The sequence below is a fragment of the Sciurus carolinensis genome, chromosome 5, assembly GCF_902686445.1.
Source record: "Sciurus carolinensis chromosome 5, mSciCar1.2, whole genome shotgun sequence".
Classification (NCBI taxonomy): domain Eukaryota; kingdom Metazoa; phylum Chordata; class Mammalia; order Rodentia; family Sciuridae; genus Sciurus; species Sciurus carolinensis.
In genome coordinates this window covers 169,047,534-169,066,360 of record NC_062217.1, presented here as the reverse complement: position 1 = coordinate 169,066,360, position 18,827 = coordinate 169,047,534, and the positions used below count along the sequence as shown (strand labels likewise).

Below are 18,827 nucleotides of genomic sequence, written 5' to 3'. Positions count from 1 at the left end.
TGTTATTTTAAGTCACTAAGTTTGTTGGAATTTTTTTTGGGTATGAATAGAAACCCCAAGCAGTTCTGGGTTCCCCAAACACCCCAAGTCTGGAGAGTAGAAGTCAAAGGACTGTGGGGTCCCTTTCCACATAGGAAAAACCTGCACACAGTTGTCCAAGGTGGGAGGCACATTCTGGAAGGGAGGCAGGGCAGGGCGCTCTAGGTAGGCTTGCTCTCAGGACTAACAAATGTCCTCTATGGCTCTGGCATGGTGGCCTTGGGGTGACTCCATTCTCTCTCCAGCAGAATCACAGTCACATGGGAGAGAGCAACAGTCCTCTAGGGTCACTAGGCCCTGCCCAGAGGGAGGTTTATCCCAGGTTCCTGGGGACCTCTGGAATTCCTCATTCACGGCTCCTGAATGTCCTGGCGGTGGGAATGCAGTTCTGGTGCGAGGGGCGGGCCGGGGTGGGGCGGAAGGGCGGCAGGCCGGGCTTCAGCTTGGCTCTAGCTGCATCAGCACTTGGGGCAGGTCTGATCTCTAGGGTCACGTTTCTCCACCTGTAAAAGGAAGGACTAGACCAGGTGCCTGGAGGTTGCCTTCTAACTTGGGAACTCGGGACTCCAGGGGAAAGGGGTGCCCAGCGCGCTGGCCAGCGTGGGGAAGGGAAAGGTCGGGGGCAGTCCCAGGCGGGCAGGAGCTCCAACACCTGCCGGCGCGGCGGGCCGCGGGTCGGCGGGGCGGAGGGAGGCGGGCCGAGCCCCTGCGCCCGCCCCGCGCCCGCCCGGCCCAGCCCCGCCCGGAGGGCCGGTCACACCCGTCCGGCCGCCGCCTCCCGCGCCCGGCGCCCGCTGCAGCGCCCGCGCCCCTGCCCCGCGCCTCGTCCTCCCGCCGCCCGCCGGCGCTCCGGTCACAGGGACCCAGCCCAGGGCGCGGGGCGTAGCGGGCATGGCCCGCCCGGGGGCCGCCTCGCCCGCGTTGGCCCTGGCGCTCCTGGCTGTGGCCCTGGCTGGGGTCGGAGCCCAGGGCGCGACCCTCGAGGACCCCGACTATTACGTGCAGGAGCTCTGGAGCCGGGGGCCCCGCGTCCAGCGCCGGGAGCCCGAACCCGAGCCCTTCTCGCCGCCGCTGCCCGAGGGGCCCCGGGAGGAGGAGCGGGAGCCGCGCCCGCCCCAACCCAGGCCGCCCACCAGGGCCACCAAGCCCAAGAAAGCGCCCCAAAGGGAAAAGTTAGCCGCAGAGTCGCCTCCGCCACCACCAGGTAACTTTTTGCGCTGGGCGGCCCGAAGAGGCGACCGCCATCGCTGGCCTGTAGGGGACACTGGGACACTGGCTCCCAGCCCACCTCCTGTGGTGCCCACGCCTCCGTGGGGACTGCATCTGCCTCCCTGTGCTCCGTGGTCCCCACACTGAGCTGCGGCAACGCTCACTCCAGCTCTGCCTCTTTAGGTGGGGAAAGCTCAGCAGTTGGGAAGCTGCCCCAGGGAGCCAGGACCCTTGTGCCCCCAAGCTGACATTCCTGAGGGGCAAAGGATCTTTCTGCTGGGCACTTTCTCCTGCTCTGCCTTCTTCCTCAGGCTACATAGGCAGCGTTTTCTTGAGAGTGAATTTCCTTTTTGGCCATGTGAATGATTGGCCTGTTTTGGCAGATGGCCCTCTGTGGAAAGCTCTGCCAGAGGGCCTTTACCCAGCCTGTGTCCCTCTCAGGCCCTCCCTCCTCTTGTCAGTGGGTCCCTTGAATCCTCTGGCCCTTGGGGTAAGATGGCCCATACAGCCTCAGTGGGGACCCCGTGTGGCTCAGGACCCAGTGCCCCAGGTGTACCACGGTGGGGAGGCCAGGCTGCCTGAGACCTGGAAAGCTCTGTGGTGGCTGGCGGCCTGTGGTGGGCCATTTTACATCCATCCCTCACACCCTTCTCAGATCCGCCCTGCTTTTGCCAGCCCTGTCCCGGGAAATGACTTTTACTTGCTTTATTCCACTAACCTTGCGAAGGGGACTTTCTCTTACTCGTTCCTTCCAGTGGTCCTTGCTCATTGCACACGCTGCAGTCTTAGTATTTCGGCAGTGGGGAATGATCAGGGTTGCAGCCAGGTTCTCTGGCCTTGCAATAGCCTTTCTTGAGGCACAGGGACACTGTCACAGAGCTCCGGGCATAGAAGTTGACATCTTTGTTTGGTTAAACTGCTCCTGGAAGTCACCAGTAAGGGTAGCAGGGAAGGGGTGGTTGGGGCACTCTTGAGAGAGTGTCCCTGTGTAAGCACCCTCTTTACACATACACAGGTAGTTCTGTGAGTTGTGCGACCATGAACTGAACCATCCAGATTTCCCACTGTTTCCAGAGAGTGCTGGGAATTAAGATGTGTAAAAGTCACAGTGGCTGCTAACGTTCGTGGACAGAGCCTCCCACTTGTAGGATGTTGACTGTGACTGGTCTGTATGTGCACCCTTCTCGTGTAGTTCTTCTGTGACTCTGGAGGGTAGCTGTCCTTGCTAACTTACTGATGAGGAACTGGCAGCACTGGCAGTTGAAGTAACTTGCTCAATGTCACTTGCTGACTTGGGAGATTTGAAAGCCCTTCTCCTGTGCTAGGTACTCAGGCCTGTTTGGTTTGATGGTTGGAGTAAAATTTGCATGAATTGTTGTCTTTTCTCTCTGCTATGTGCTTGGCATGGCTAGCTGCTTGTAGTCCCTGGGGTGGTGGTAGGGGAAAGGTGGATGAAGCTGCATACTGCTTACCAGCCGGGTCGTGGGCTCACTAACTTGGGGATCTGGAGCTTCTGGCTCTGCTTCCAGAGCCTCAACTTCGTCACCTGCAGATAGGAAGAGTAGCACCTGTTGCTGCCTTTACTCTGTCCATGGCTGCAAAAGCCTTCCGACTGTAGTTTCCAGCACACCTGCAGCTTACAGGTGTGCTCACCCTCCTAGGAGCCCTTCTTTCATTCCATAGATGCTTCCTAAGAACCAGCCTAGCACCAGGTGCTGGGGAGACCCTAGGGATAGAAAGCATAGGACAACCTGTCCCCTACGCTCTGGGACCTCAAAGAAATTGGAGGACTTGGAGAAAATAATTAGAGGTAAAAGTATGGGGTGTCAAATAAATAAATAAATAAGGGAGCTTGGGCAATGCTGATGTTTAGGGCCTGCCTAGTGAGCCAGTTTGTTTTTGGGGGATCTCACTATGATTAGCCATCAATCCTGAGGCAGCTGCCTCCACTTAAGAAAATAGCTCAGAAAGTCACAGCCTGCCCTCATCAGTGTCCACGGGCTGATGTGTCTGTGGACTCAGATGAGGAGGTGGCTCTCCTTTGTCCTTTGAGCATAGCACTTGCTGGCCTTGGAATGGGGTCTCTGAAGGAGAAATCAAGGTGCACCTTGATTTGCAATAGGTCATTTTGCTTTTGGAAAACCATCTTGGAGATAGAGATTGTGGGGCAAGAAGCCGTTTATTCTATTGGATAGCAGCCCCAGTTCCTGCAAGAAATGTGTCTCTGGCATCCACCTAACAGGCTTCCCCAGCCCCAAAACAGGCCCTGGAGAATTCCAGAATGTCTGAAGAAGTTGTCCTGCCAGTGAACTGCTTCCAAGCTTTCTGCTCATTCAAATGAATTATGTTGGACTTTTTAGAGCTTCTCTGCACTAGGGTCATCCAGGTGTTGTGACACTTATCTCACACTTTTATTTAGTGCCTAGGTTTTATATTTTTATTTTTAAAAATTTTGGTGTTTGCACAGTAGACCCGGACCTCGAGTAGTGGGAGAGACAGGTTTAGGAACAATCTAGATTAAGGGAGTCAGTTTTGTACAGTTAAACTGTGCTAGGAAACAGTTGTTCCCCCTTCTAGTGGTGTCTTGACGTGGACACGTCTCAGGATGCCAGAGGCACGTTCATCTCTTCAGTGGGCTGTTTTGTAAGCAGGCTGTCATCTTGTCTTGGAAAGGTTCTTACTGAGGAAGGAACACGGGGCCAGCCCGCAGGGTAAAGTCCTGCATGCTGGGTACCAAGCACAGGCTGGGCACTGAGGTGCCACCAGGGAAACTTCCACACCATGAAACTGGTTCATATACAAAACTATTAAAAATAAGTGTAAAATTACCTGCAGGCTATGTGTATAAAGTGTCTGAACATGAATGAACATTGTGTTCAGATTTGAGTCCCAATTCCAAGATATCACATCTTGGAATATATATGCAAATATTGGATATTGGATATTGGAACATATGCAAATATTCTAAAATTCGAGAAATTCCAAAGCATGAAACACTTCCTGCTCCAGGCATTTTGAATAAGGTTTACTCCACTTGTACCATGTTTTCCATGAGGAGAACCCCGATACCCAGAATGGAATGAAGTCTTTGAAAACATTTTTTAAAACTTTTAGTTAAAAAGAATTACAGACTGACAGGACATTGCAAAAGTATCACAGTAAGGTCCCACATCCCCACCCGCAGTTTCCACCAAGGATAAACCTTAGCTAACTGTAGCTAAGGTTGCTGCGGCAACCGTGACATCTTGGACCACTGTGTGCAGGTCTGAGGAGGTTGGTGCCCCTGTGTTGGGGGATGTTGAGCAGCATCTTTGGCCTCGACCCACTGGGTGCCAGTAGCACCTTCCCCCAGTTGTCATTGTCACAGCCATGGATGTCTCTAGACCTTGCCAAACGTCCCCAGGGGGTTGAGAGACTCTGCTGTGTACAATATGAAAACCAGGAAATTGACATTTGAAAGTACCGTTAACCAAATGTCGCATTTCACATGTTTTTACTATGCTTGTGTGTACGTGTTCCCTTGAGGATGTGGGACCATGGAATCTTTCTTTTTGAGTTTGTGGTGGACTTTGGTATCGTAGAATTTCTGAGGTCTTCCTTGTGAGCCTCAGCTCACTCCTGAATGTTAGAACTTGGAGGAGCCTAAATGGTCATCGAGTGAGGATTGCTCTCTGGCAGGACTCTGACGGGGAATGTGCAGTCCCTGTGCACACCTTCTGCAGGTGGACCTCACCACCTCCAGGCTGCTGGCTCACTGGGTGAACAGTACTGGTTGCTAGAATGTTCTTCTTCATACAGACTTGACAGCCCACTTCTCTCTAGTTCTGTTTATTCAGCTGCTTCGAGTTGAACTTCACGGTTTCCAGATCCCTGCGGCTGGAATGCTTTGGGGCTCAAGGTGGGAGCCTCAGGATCCTGGTCGGCATGGTCCCAGGATGAAGAGTAAGACGAAGGTCTGCATGGTGGACAGGCCAGTGGATTTGGGGTGTGCCTGCTTTGATTGACATCTCCAAATTCATGACTTTGGTTAGTGGCCTCACTCCTTTTAGAGAATAAGATGGCACAGAGTAATAAACCATAGTTACATAACTCACCCTTCCACTTAGCAATAAGAAGCAAAATAATAAACAAGACTCCGAAAAAATGATGGGAAGATTTTTTCCCCTCCAGGGCACCATGGCTGAGAAGGAGGCTCAGATATGCAGCATTTACATTGGGTTCCTGCTTGTCCCTTTGCTTGCGGTTTTCTTTAGGCCCCCGGGAGGCTGCATGGCCGTTAGCATACGCACAAACCCGCACTGCCACCGTCGTCCTGAGCCCACGGAATTTGCAGAGTGGGCAACGAGCCATGTTTGCTGGCGTGTCTGTGCCCAGAACCATCCAGTCTGCATTTTGTACTGTGCCGTGTCTCAGCTGCGGGGGAAAGAGCCAGAGCTGTTATCTGAGCGCGTGTGATGGTCGACAAAGGCCTTTCTGCTGCAGGCGCTGCTGCTGGTGGGAGGAGGGGCTTCCCTTCTCAGCTTGTCTGCTTCTCTTCCCCGGCATTGTACTGTTCGGCCTTTGGATGGAAATGTCTTCTCTGGGGCGAAGCTGGGGTGTGAGGATTAGGAGAACGTGTTTGTAAATATTTCGGTATCACCATGATGCTATTACAGCACCCAGACAACTAACAGTCCAACCTCCAGGCTCACTGTGAGTTAGATCCGAAATGCGTTTTGTCCAGGGTAACTTCCTACAAGACTCCAGGGAAAGGACCTGTTTGAAAAAAAAAAAGAAAAATCAGCTTTCGAAGGCACCACCGCCCTTTCCAAAGTGCTTTCCAAAGTCAACTCGGCGCTGGCACAGTCCCTCCTGCCTGTGCCCATGGTTCCAGATATAAGGACTCAGGCTTGGATAATAAAGGGTGGGGGACCCTTCCAGGGTTGGGGAAGCTGGCTTGCATGCTGTGGTTCCTAAAAATAGCCAGCATGTTTCCCTGTGTGCCTCAAGGTCCGTGGCTCCCAGATTTCATGGTGGTTAGTGCCGTCAGTGCTGGGGTGAAGGCAGCCTGGCCCTGGAGCCTGGATGGAGGTGGAGCATCCTTTGGATGTCCCTCCGGGGCTGGGGACCTTGAACTCCCAGTCTTGGCATTGCGAGCAATAACAGGTTTAGCCCCTGTGGCCTGCTTAGGTCCCTGCCACTGTGGCTGCTGCTCTGTGATCATGAAACCCATGAATTAGGGTTTCTCTGGCTGGCTCTGGGAAAGGACTGCGTCCCCACCTGGCTGGCACCAACTGGCTATGCTTGGGCATCACAGGACGATAGAACACCTTTAAATTTGAACCTCTGATGTTGCATATTTGTATGGAATACCTGTTCCTTGCAAAGCATGTGAGGTGATCCCGGATCCAGGTAACTGGCATCAGAGTCTGGCTCTGCCACTGAGAGGGCCTGTGATGTTTCCAAACCTTGATTCCTCACTGTGGAGACGCTGATACCCTCACGCTTGCAGGGGAGGTGTGATGTGTGTGATGTGTGTCCAGCCTGCCAGGCTCTGGAGGGCAGCTCAGTGGCACCCCTCCCCTGTTCCTCAGGTCCTGCCAGCCACCCCCTGGGTTGTTAGTGTGTCTTTCCCCCTGTTCCCCATTGTCTGTTCACTGTGATGCCTAAAATCACCTCCCAGATAAGTCCTGCTCTCCAGGACTTCCTGTCTCCAGCTCTGTTCTAGGTGGAGCCCAAATGGAGACAGGCAGTGCCCGCACGTGCTCGCCTATGCCTACCTCCTGCTTGTGCCTCCTTAAATTAAAAGTAAGGAGCCCCATCTGGTCATGAGTCAGGAAGGGGCTGCTGACTGCATAGAGGGTGGGAGTGGCGGTGGTCACAAAGGCGCTGTGGTCACAGGTGACCCCACTGTCCCTCAAGCCCTGGGCCTGGAGGACAGTCTCCTGCATGACAGTCTGGCCCCTGGGGGCAGGGCCACCCAGGCTAGTTCTCAGGGACGACACGGCAGAGAGGCAGAGTGAGAGGAGTGTGGGAGGGGCTGCGTGGTTGGCTGCCCGATTGCCTGGGTTTGGTCTGGTCCTGATAAAACGTACTTGGGAAATTCCACCGGAGCCTCTATGTCCCCAGCCTCCGCTCCCTGCCAGACACAGAGATCACCGATGAGTGGAAGGAAACACACCCTTCAGCCACTGAGCCACCTGGGGATTCTCGTTTCCTCTGGGAACTGCCTGTCCTCAGAAAGGAATGGAGCCCAAGGCCGTTCCCTCTGTATCCTGCCCTCTTTCCTGTATGCACGTCCATGTGGAGCAGGAATATCTAGCCACTGTCCTCAAGGCTGTGTCCGTACACCTGCCAAGTCCCCTGGCCCTCGCTGTGGGAGGGGCCCTGCAGGGCTGCCCCTTTGCAGTCAGTAGGAAGGCTCTGATTATTGTCTGTCCTGAGGCCTTCAGGCTGCATTTCTGGGGAGCTCCCGAGAACCCATTTGGTTGAGTTTTTCTCCTCAAGTGAGTTCCTTAACAAGAAGCCGGCAGGGGCCTCAGAGCCCTGGGCCAGGTCCCTCCTTCAGAGGGATGCAGAGCCCTGGGGGACTGGAATTTCCTGGGAAATGGCAAAGCAAAGGAATTTTCAGTTTCTGGGGTTGCTACTGTAAGCTCCTTGTGTAGAGAGGGGGAAATAGTTTTCTATTAAGCCAGATGAAGTATATTTATCACTGTAGACCAGAATAGAACATGTGGCCTGCACTGGCACTTCAGCTTGCTACTTTTAAGGAATTCTGTCTTGTCACGCAGCCCAGATGGAGATGTTGATTTGATTCTGGCTCCTTCTCCAAGCACTGTTTCCACCTCACTTCTCCTTTCATCTGTAGAGACCATATGTGGCCCTTCTTCTCATATGCTAGGAGGGGACTACGGAAGGGAGCCCAATCCCTTTGGGAAGGGCTCAGGTCTGGAGTCAGTCTCCTGCTCTGTCCCCTCCTGGCTCTGTGAGTGACCCTTCCTGCCCTCTGTGGGTCGATGAGGGCCAGTGTCACTGCGGGCATGCCTCGTGAATCGTGAATCACCACAAGTGTTAGCTGTGAGCCACTGGAACAGTGCCTTGTGGTGTGTGGGGCTCAGGCAAGACGTGGGCCATGAAAAGAGAGAAACCTTCTTTTGTTTGGGGGTGACCGCAGGTCACTCACATGGCTTGGTTCCATCTGGGAGCTTGCTCTGTGGCGGCACTGTGTCTTCTGCTGAAGAGGGAGCCCAGGTGAGGTAAGGCAGGTTCCTGGACATGCTGGCCGTGCAGAGCAGATGGGTCGGGACCCCACACTGGAGCCAGGCCCTCAGGATGGTGCTCCTGGCCACTGCCAGTCTCCACCCAGCGGCGATGTCAGTGCTGTTTGCCACTCCACTGAGGACCCCGTTCCCCACAAGTTGGTCATATCTTGTAGCCCTTTATTTCTTGGTAGAACACCTCATCTCCCCACAGCAGACTCAGCGCCCCAACAGCTGTGATGCTGGTTTTCCTGGATAACCAAGGTCTTTTTTGCCCTCTGCCTGTCAGGCTCTTCTGGAAGTGGCCGTCTTGTCTGTGGTGGACCTTGGCCTTGATAGTCCCGCCCATTGCTGCAGCAAGGGCACTGAGCAAATGTTGGTGTGGTCAGGTCTCTGGGTTGGTCCTCTCCCAGCCTTTATGAAGTATCAGTTTTCTGGCTTCTAGACACTGACAAGGACACTTAATTTTGTGATTTGTTTCAGCTTACATGAGAAATGAAAGCTGTTCCCAGTGGGCATCACCCGAGAATATGACCAAAGGGGACTTCCCTTGGCTAGACCCAATGCACCTTGGCATTCTTCAAGATCTAGGGTAGTAAGAAAACAAGAAACCCTTTTTGGGAAGCAGGTGACTAGAAATCTGACATGGGCTTCATTAATTGGCACAAGCCCCAAGCTGTTTTGGTATTACAAGCTGCAGTTGAAAGTCTCTTTAAAGCACCGGACTCTTATTCCTGAGTAATTGAGCATCTCACTCATTCACTCATCGCAGCCTGCCATGCCCCCGACTCTGGCAATGGAGCAGTGAGCAGAGCCAGATGCAGCCCCTGCCCTTCTGAGCAGACTCGTCACAGTGCCACTGTGCTGATGCACCCGGACAGGTGTGTGGAGCTGTGCAAGAGGCTGCTGGAGCCCCCAGGTTGTTTTCCCCCCACAATGTACGCCACCCCCGGGGACTGGGAGGCTGGCCTTCGGTTGCTCACAGCTCTTCCCGTCTCTGGAGAAATTCTCGTGGAAGGCTGCATCTCCCAGATGGCAGCCCCTCGTCTTAGGTGGGGACAACTGTGTGTGTGTTTTCTGCTCCAGAGCCCCTGGGTGACCAGCTGAGCCAGTCTCAGGCTGAGACCACAGCCTTGCTTGCTGGACCGCCTTCCTGGCCTCACCCTGCTTCTCTCCCTCCCTCTGGTCCTCGGTACCTTGCCTGCCCTCAAACTCCTGCATTAGGCTCTGCCTAGAGGCAGCTGGACCCTGACGGAGGCTACAGAGCCCATCAAAGGAGGATTAGATTCAGACGGAGAGGTCAGGAAAGCCAGCTTAAGGAGACGAGGCCAACACTGAGACTTGCAGGGTGGGCAGAGCTAACTAGTTCAAGAGTGAAGGGCAGGGCACCCCAGGAGGCTGAAGAGCACGTGCCAGGTTCTGGCGGGTGGAGGCACGAGCTGAAGGATGCCAGGCAGCCGTCTGGATCGGCGGGGAGCTCAGGGCGAGGAGAAGTAGGAGCGTAGCCGGCGGGCTTCTTGGGCCTCGGCAAGGTGACCTTCCAATTGATGGGCAGCATCATTACCTGCAGGTTCCCAAGCCAGGGCCTTGGAGAGATTTAGTGGGAGAAGCTCTGTGTGCGGGAAAACGCTGGAGTCAGGACCCCAGGCTTCCCCTTCCAGCTCCAGCAGCTGTGGGCTGTGTTTGGGCCTCAGAGAAGGTCAAGAGCATTTTTCAGTCTTATAATAATAATGACAGGCAGGTGTGTGTCGCTTTTATCAGAAGCGTGTTTAACATGCTTTTTTTCCTTTAACTACAAGATGCCCCGTGTCTGGGGACAGGGGCACAGAGCTGAAGATGGCTGACATGCAGGAGAGGACAGTGAGCTCTGACACCCCAAGGTGGGTCTGACACGTGAAGTAAAGGAATCTTTCTCTTTTTTCTCTTTTTAGGTAAAAATAGCAACAGAAAAGGCAGGAGAAGCAAGGGTCCTGACAAGGCTGCCAGTGATGACCACAGTGTCCCTGCGCCTGGAGAAGCTGTCAGAGAGAGTAAGTGAGCCCCTCGGAGAGCCCCACCCATCGGCTGCCTGTGCAGGGCAGGCACGGGCCCTGGGTGCTGCAGCACGACCTCAGATGCCCTGAGCCCCAGGGGCGCTGCCAGGGCCTGCCATGCCTTCTTAGCCACCGTGCAGGGGTGAGAACACTCACACCTTAGCTCCCAGCCGGACTTTCCCAATCAGTTCATGCAAGTTATTTCTGAATCTCCCGGGGCCTTTGGGCCATCCCGCCCCTTCCTCCTCCCCAAGACATCACTTCCTTTCTTGTGGGACCTCTTACCTGCCCACAGCCCTGATTGCACTTCTTACCTCCCAGCCTGACCCAGGGGCCCCTGGAATCAGAGATCAAGTCTTCTGTTTTGAAAGTATGCTGTGCTAGGCCTGGCATCTTGCACTGTGTGAAAACATCAGTCCTGTAATTACTTAGCTTAGGGTGTTTGAAGGAGTTAGTTTTAGACTCATGGTCAAACTCTGGTCTGCTAGCTGAGTATTTATTATAATTAACTATTCCATTACTATTATTTTAAACTATGATATCCAGTATCACCTTTCTGCTGATACTAGTAATAGCAGCGTTTGTTAAATACTTAAGTAACTGCCAGGTACGTGGCCTAGTATTTGACATCTCCGAGTGCCCCTCTGAGCATTGAGGGTGTTATTATTATTGTTGTTATCCATATTTTGCAAATGAAGAAAATGAGACTTGTGTTATGCAGCTTACAGTTGACAAAACAGATTTGAACCCAAAGTTCTCTGATGCTAGACATTTGCTTAGCAATATTGCTGCTTAAAGTAAGCAGAGCATCTCACAGAGACAGGACTCACTTTCAGCTGCTATGTGAACCTGTAAACTGTGTCACACAGTAAACAGTCACAGAGGGAATTGCATGTCCCCCCAAGCACAATGTGGGATTTGGAACTGTGAGTCCAAGAACCCACCATCAAAGAAATCACAGGTAGGACTAACATTCCAACATACAAACAGAAGTCAGTAATGAATGGACTTCTGCAATCACCTACCAAAGAAAAAGTATATTTCATCATGAAGTGGGCAGGTGGCTCTGTGCCCCTGCCCACGAAGAGAACTAGTCTATCGGAGGCTGTATTGAGGACCCGTGTGACCTGGGGGCTGTGTGTGTTTCTGGGCTTTACCAGATGCTGGGCCCTTTGGAGTCTTAACTAACTGGGTGGTGCTGGGCCTCAGCTTGAGTGGCCTTGGGTGTTGACTTTTTGTCCTTCTATCCAAGCGGGTTGGTAAAGCACCCATTGTCCTTCAGGATCACAAATGCCACAGGACTGGGGAGGCTTTGAGCGCTGGCCTTAATCGTGCCCTGGGTTCTGGTTGCTGTTCGAGCTGGGCGGGGTCCTTCTTCACTACCTTGTTCATTCTTAATGCTTTCAAATATATTTGGTGCAGATGCTTTAGCAGCTTCACCAAAAGGATTGGGCTGAATGATCTTAGTTCTTCATTCTCAGAATTGGAAGTTGTTAAAATTTGGGGAGACAGCTTCAGAGAGATTTTCGAAGGCCCGTTTTCTCTCATTCTCTTTCTCCCTCTCTCTCTCACTGACCTGACGTTGCCTCCTTTTCTGCCACCTCACCCCTGGCCCTGGCTCATTCGGGGTTATTCTCCTGACTTGGCCTCAAGGTTCTGTTAGGATGGGCTCACTCACTTGAAAGGCAGCCACCGTGGCTCTGATGTCCTATGTGTGAAAATTCTTCTGTTAAAAAAAATAAGATTGAGGAGAACCAGGGAGGGGAAGAGCAACTGGGAGGTCCCTGATACGCAGCTGTGAAAGAGCCGGACGGGGTGCCGTGGGGTGTGGGCAGGTGGCATGGCCGTTAGGAACTGGCCTGGAGTCAGGCAGCAGCACCTGTGGGGTGCTGAGCATGGCGGGGTCTCAGGCACACAGCTGGGCATTCTCAGGACAGAGTCCACCTCCTCTTAGCATCTCCTCCGGTCATACTAGGGGGCCTTGATGGAGGTGTAGCAGAAGGTCAGGGCAGTGCAGATGGCCACTACATCAAGTTCAAGGTGGTGGACAGTGCAGATGTCCACTACATGACATGCAGGGCAGTTAGTTGCTGGAGCAGATCTTGACCACATCAAGTTGTGTGGTGGATGGCATTGAAGGATTTGTCTCGTTTGTGGAAGTCACTTGGGGATCTTTTGTGTTGTGGAGAGAATAGGAATCTGCTGTCACTCTAACTAAGGAGCAACATCCCCTGTGTCAGGGCTCCATTTGCATTCTAGATGTTGTTCTGTAATAATATACAAGGTCGGTTAAATTATTGGTTTACTTAACCTCCATGTCCACACTCTTTGTCATGTAATTTTCAGTTCCCTTCTTAAGAGGCAAAAACCCCTTGACTTTGGGCTGGTCCATGGGCTTGTTTAGGCCAGTAGTATGAGGAGAAGTGACCATGTGCAAGTACTGAGCCAAGGGCTTAAGAGGTTTTGCTTATTTCCAAATGCACACACTTAGGTCACTGGTTCAAGGAGACTGAGCAGTGAGTGGAACAGATGTGGGTCCAACCCGTAGACTAGAGCATTTGAGCTGAGCCCAGTTGATCAGCAAGACACCTGAGAAAGAAATGCTTATTGTGTGCCATTAAGAGTTTTTAATTGTTTGTTACACAGCAATAGCTGACTAATACAACAGAGATAAAGAATATCCTTGATTGTTTAGTGTTCCACCAATTGAATAGTACATCATTTAATCATCCAATGATGGACATTTAGATTGTTTCCAATTTTTTGCTACTATCAACAGCGTTGTAGTGAAATTACCATGTGCCATGCCATTTACCATGTATAACTTGCAAAATGATTTCCTACTTGGCAATGACTGGACCCATTTCTGGCCTCTGCTTCTCTTTTTCCAGCCAGATGGAAGTGTGTTTCTCACAGATGTCCTGTGATTTAAGCCTCTGCTCATGCATCCTTTCTCTAGGGACTTGGACCAGTGGCTGAGCAGGTGGTTGAGAGGACAGCTTTGGGATTGGGTTTTACACTTCTTGGCTGTGAGACTCTGGATGTTATTAACTTAGCTATGGCTCAGTTTCCTCCTCTGTAAAGTGGTGATAACATCCCTTTTAGTGGCATCCTGTGAAGATTATACCATGTCTGCTGAGTGTAGCAGACACAAGACACACTAAGCCCTCAGCAAATGTTTGCTGATTTTGATTGCCATCTTGGGATTTTTTTGTGTGTTCCTTGGAAGAGAGATCAGAGAACTTTTATAAAATATCAACTTGTAAATATGTTATTGGTTAAGAGGCAAAATTGAGGACATTATGTAAGAACTTATATAACCACCTAAAATGTAACCCTTAAAAAATTTTTTTATTCTTATCTCATGGGCCATCAAAACAAGAGGGTAGGCCCTGTCTGGCTCTCCTGAAGGTTGTGGTTTGCTAGTCCCTACGTTAGAATGAGTGTTTGGCAAATGCTGACTCCAGAAAGACCTCCCTGGCACATCTCTTTTTCACACTTCTGTGCCTTTTTCTCATTGTCTCATAGTGATTACTACGTGTGGCTCTTTGATTCTAAGAGAGAGTGAATGCTCAAGTGCAAGGCTCTGAAAGACTTGTCTCGCGGTGCACACACTATTGGTAGCAGCACTTGACAAGAATGGTACACCTGTTTATTGGACACATGCATTGTGCCAGAACTAGCACCTCAGTGTTCAGGATGGACAAGAACTTAGGTGTTCTTTCCGGATCCAGGCTCAGGAGACAGAGCTCTGCTGTCTTGGTAGCACACGAGTGTCACGAGAAGGTTTTGTTCTCTAGGGAGTCTACGTGTTTGAAGGTGGGCTTTTGGGGTGTGATAAGTCTTGAAGGACAAGTTCTCATGAGTGGGATTAGTTCCTTTATAAAAGAGATCCCCAAAGCTCCCTACTCCTTCCACCAGTGTGAATGCAGGGAGAAAATGACTACTGTCTGTGAATCAGAAAACAGGCCTTTCCTGGACACTCAATCTGCTGGTGGCTTGGTCTTGGACTTTCCAACCTCCATAACTGTGAGAATAAATTTCTGTTGCTTATAAACCACGTAGTCTGTGGTATGCTGGTTGAGCAACATCAATGGAACAAGGTAATATTCCAACAGGAGGATGATTCTCCACAGTGCTGCCTCTGTCTGCTGGATATTAAGTGTCCATTTAAACATGACTGTTACAGGTTCATTACTTCATTTTTCTACTCATGTTTGAAATACCTCACTCTCTTTATTGCTAAAGCTTTTTAACAAATATTGATATCTGGTAGAGTTTTACTCCTCTTCCCTCCTCTCTTCTCCTTGTTCTTCTCCCCTCTCTTCTTCCTTTTTCCTCCTCTTCTTCCTCTCCTCCTGCTTCTTCTTCTTTTGGTTATTTTTGACCCATTGTGTGCACATCTGTGTACAACCACACACACATACATTTATGCCATCTAGGCGATTTCTACAAAAGCTCTCTTGAAATTCTGGTTAAAATTTCATTGATTTCACAAATAAATTTGGAGAGAATAAACATATTTACAACATCGAATCTTCTAATCCATGAACATGGTATATCTCTTCAGTTGCTAAATTTTCTTTACTATTCCTCATAATTGTTTTTTCTACAGGTCATACACATATTTTAATAGATGTATTCTCAGATAATTGCTATTATATGATGCTTTTAATTTTAATTCCAACTCATTATTGCTAGGATACAGACATATAGTTGATTTTTGTATGTTGGTTTTATATCCAGCAACCTTACTCAACTGTTACTACTTATAAAAAATACATTATTTAGGATTTTGGTGCAAAATCATAATATATGCTAAATAATGACAATTTTGTTTTTTCTTTCCATTTCTTAAATCCTTTGTTTATTTTTGTTTGCTTCTTTGGTAAAGATTTCATTTTTTTCAAAAAGAATAGATTTTTCCTTTTGGGTTTAATTTCTACCTTTACATATTTAGTTTTCTTCACGTGTCCTCATTTTAAATATTTAAACACCTATTGTACCTTTTTATTTTTTAACTTCATTGTATCATTTTTGTTATTGTTTTTAAGTAAAGGCCGTGTCTCTTGGGTTATAGTTAAGAAGAATAATTTCTGGGAAAAGTATTTTCAGGCTATTACAGCAAATCATTTTCAGAGCACATTGTTTTTGCAGTCCTTTGGCTGGTGCACCCTTTTCATCTTCTTTTGGGACATTTTTATTCCCCATGACTGCACACTTTACTCATTTTCGAATGCAGCAAGATCCAGATTTTCTCCATCAGGGGGCGGGCTAAGCCTTTTCTCAGATCTACACATGTTGACCAGGTCCACCCCCAACCCAGTCCCCAGTACAGCACAGACCCTTCTAGCAGGCTTTTATCTTTCCACTGGTTTTCTTCTGAGATGCCAAGTTCATTTTCCACTGCTGACTTAGACACGCTGTTCTGATGGGACTCTGGGAAAACGGTAATGACCTGTGTTTGGTGTTACGGTGTTCTCCTTGTCTCCTCTTGTAGGCATTGCCTTCCCCCTACTTTCTGTTCAGCTGTTTTCTGAGAATTTCTGAGGCGGATAGTTATAGAAAGTTGCCTGGGTGGAGAGGTAAGCTCCTGGCCATTCCAGAAAGCCACATGTGTGCTTCATAGACAGTGTCTAATTTTCTAGTTGCTGCAGACCCTGGATTTGCTGGAGGCACACACAGTAAAAGAGGGATGAAAGGCTTTTTTGTCCCTCCTTTGGGAAACCCTGTTTTCCCCTTAACTATCTCCATCTGACTCACACGTGGTGACTATTAGTCCACATCTGGTATTGGGTTGAAGCGTTGTCGGGAGACTTTCCTATTTTGTTTCTTCATGTGTTTTTTTGGGCAAGTTTGGGAGAGGTTGAAAATTTTTAAACAAGAATTCCCCAAAGTCTGTGAACGCTGGTGGTTTTATGAGATATATTAAATAATCCTGAACATAGTGTGAGAAAGTTTTTCCTTTTAAATTCTCTTTAAACACACACACAACTTTTTTGTCCCCCTGAAATAATTATAGAACCCAGGAAGTTGCAAAAAGATGTTCAGAGAGAAGAATCCCAGGCAGTCTTTACTCTCCTGATCAGCGCTGATATTTTGCATAACTGTGGTACAAGGACAAAGTTGAGAAATCGGCGTTGGTGCAAGCCCCAGAGTATGCTCTGACTTCATCAGCTCCTCGTGTGCAGGTGTGCGCAGGTTCAGGGGAAGACTACTGTCCCGCCAAAGCATCTTGGTGCTGCTGCTTTGTAGCTGTACGATGTCCCTCACCCAGTCCCTAACTCCTGGCAAGCACTGATCTGTTTTCTTCTTCATAATTTTTTTTTGTTTTTGTTTTAAGACAATTAGACATATGGAATCATACAGTATGTTAACTTTTCAGATAGGCTTTTTTGTTTATTTGTTTATGTTCAGCATAGTTCTCTTTCATGCCTCCTGAATTGGATTAAAAACTTAGTCTGGAATCAGCACAGTGTTGTAGTCAGGAAAAGCTAAGCCCTTTTTAAAAATTTGGTGAAGTCTAACATGTATACAGAAAAGTACAGAAATCATACAGAATCGTCCTAGAACTGAATTGTCATAGCCGTTTGGATTGTCGCAGACCCCATCCACACATGGTGTGAATGCTCCATTAAACTATGGCTCAGAAGGAGGAGAGGGCACTTGCAGAACCTCTGGGGTCTCCCGCTGCCCCAACCTGACACTCCTGGTTCCTCCTCAAAGATCTCCACCCTTGGAGATGACTTGCTTGGTGGAACTTGGTGTACTCTAGAGCCAACTTCTTTGCGCGGCTTTGTGTTTTTGAGATTCATCCCGACGGCGGTGCCTTGATTATGGTATTCTATCACAGAACTGTGTTTTTCCTTCCTTTTCATATTGATGGGTGTTGGGGTTGTCTTTGGTTTGGGGCTAATACAAAGGGCACAGTTAGGATCATTTTTGTGCAGGTCTTCCAGTGCATGTGTGAATGTGTTTTTGTGGGGTATTCCTCCAGTGGAATTGCTGGATCCTAGGGTATGAGTATTCATCTTTAGTAAGTACTGCTAGAGCTTTTTTCTAATTGATTATACCATTTAACATTCCCACCAGCAGTGAAGGAGAGTCCAGTTGCTTCTTTCCTTTGGAGGTGGCATTTGATTATCAGTTTTCAAGATTTTATTTGTACTGATAGCCCACGGTGGTCTTAGTTTGCATTTTCCTGATGACTAATGGCTAATGCTTCCTTGTCATCAGCTGATGTTTTTGTGAATTCTCATCTTTTGTCAAGTTACTCATTTATATGAGGGTTCTTTGTTTATTTGCTTTTCCTAGAAAAATGCTGCAGATATGAGTTCTTGGTTGGATATATGCATTGCAAGTTTCTTCTCCTGCTCCTTGGCTTACCTTTTCACTCTAGCAATGATGTCTTTTGAATAAAAGATGGTCTTAAAAATTCAAAATGTGAATTTTAAATTTAAAAAATCATTAATGTTTTATGATTAGTGCTTTTTTCTTCATTTAAATATTTCTTGCCTCCCCTAAGGTCTTGAAGACTTCTCCTATGTTATCGTCTAGTGATAAAATTTCCTTTTACATTCATGTATTTTCATTAAAATTAACAGCAAGACTAACTCAGAGATTTCCCAAGACTTGAGAGGCCCGTGCCAGGCTCGAGTCCGGGGCGTCAGAGACCAGCGGGCGCCACTCAACATGGTCTCAGGCACCAGGAAGCTGCCTCCCTGCTTCTCATCCAGAGGGAATGTCAAGTTCAGAAAGGCAAAGGAAAGAATCCCATAAGTCAAAGCTCTTCCATTTATAGGCAACAACGAAAACAAAGTTCCGGAGGGCTGGGAGTTGTCTCTGGAGCCTGTCCCCTGGTCCCTGCCCTTAAAAATTCCCCACTCTGTTTCCAGCAGGCAACCACAGCGGGCTGCAAGGACTAGGACCCTCTCTGCCAATTTGGTGACAACTGTCCTAGCTTCAGCCCCCTTTCCTGGTGTGACCCAAACACCAACTGAGCAACTGGCATCTGTAGTCTAGTTTGGAGTCTTCAAGTCGAACAGAGGTGGCATAAAGATATTTGGCCTCTTCTGTCACACTTGATTTTCAGCTTCTAACTCAGACACTTAGTAGCTGCTTAGCTGGGCTTAGCCTCCCTGAGTTTCTGTTTGTTCCTGTGGGAATGAATGGTATGTCATGTCTCATGGCCATTAGGAAGATTCATTCTTATGAATGACTCGACCCTCGTACAACAGCTTTCCCGCCAACCCGTCTACACCCTACAGAGTTGGGATGTTGGGGGTGGAGTGTTGGAATTAGTGCCCCC

General features: G+C 49.4%; 1 protein-coding gene across 1 annotated transcript in view; it reads left to right on the top strand.

Moving 5' to 3' along the window:
• The first annotated feature begins 794 nt into the window (after positions 1-794).
• The window catches only part of Cpxm2 (carboxypeptidase X, M14 family member 2), a 109,896-nt gene continuing 91,863 nt past the window's right edge, over positions 795-18,827 (top strand). Inside the window, exons 1-2 of the mRNA XM_047554543.1 lie at positions 795-1,243; positions 10,418-10,516. Coding sequence (XP_047410499.1) covers positions 931-1,243; positions 10,418-10,516 — 412 coding nt within the window. The 5' untranslated portion in view covers positions 795-930. The remainder of the gene's footprint in view (positions 1,244-10,417; positions 10,517-18,827) is intronic.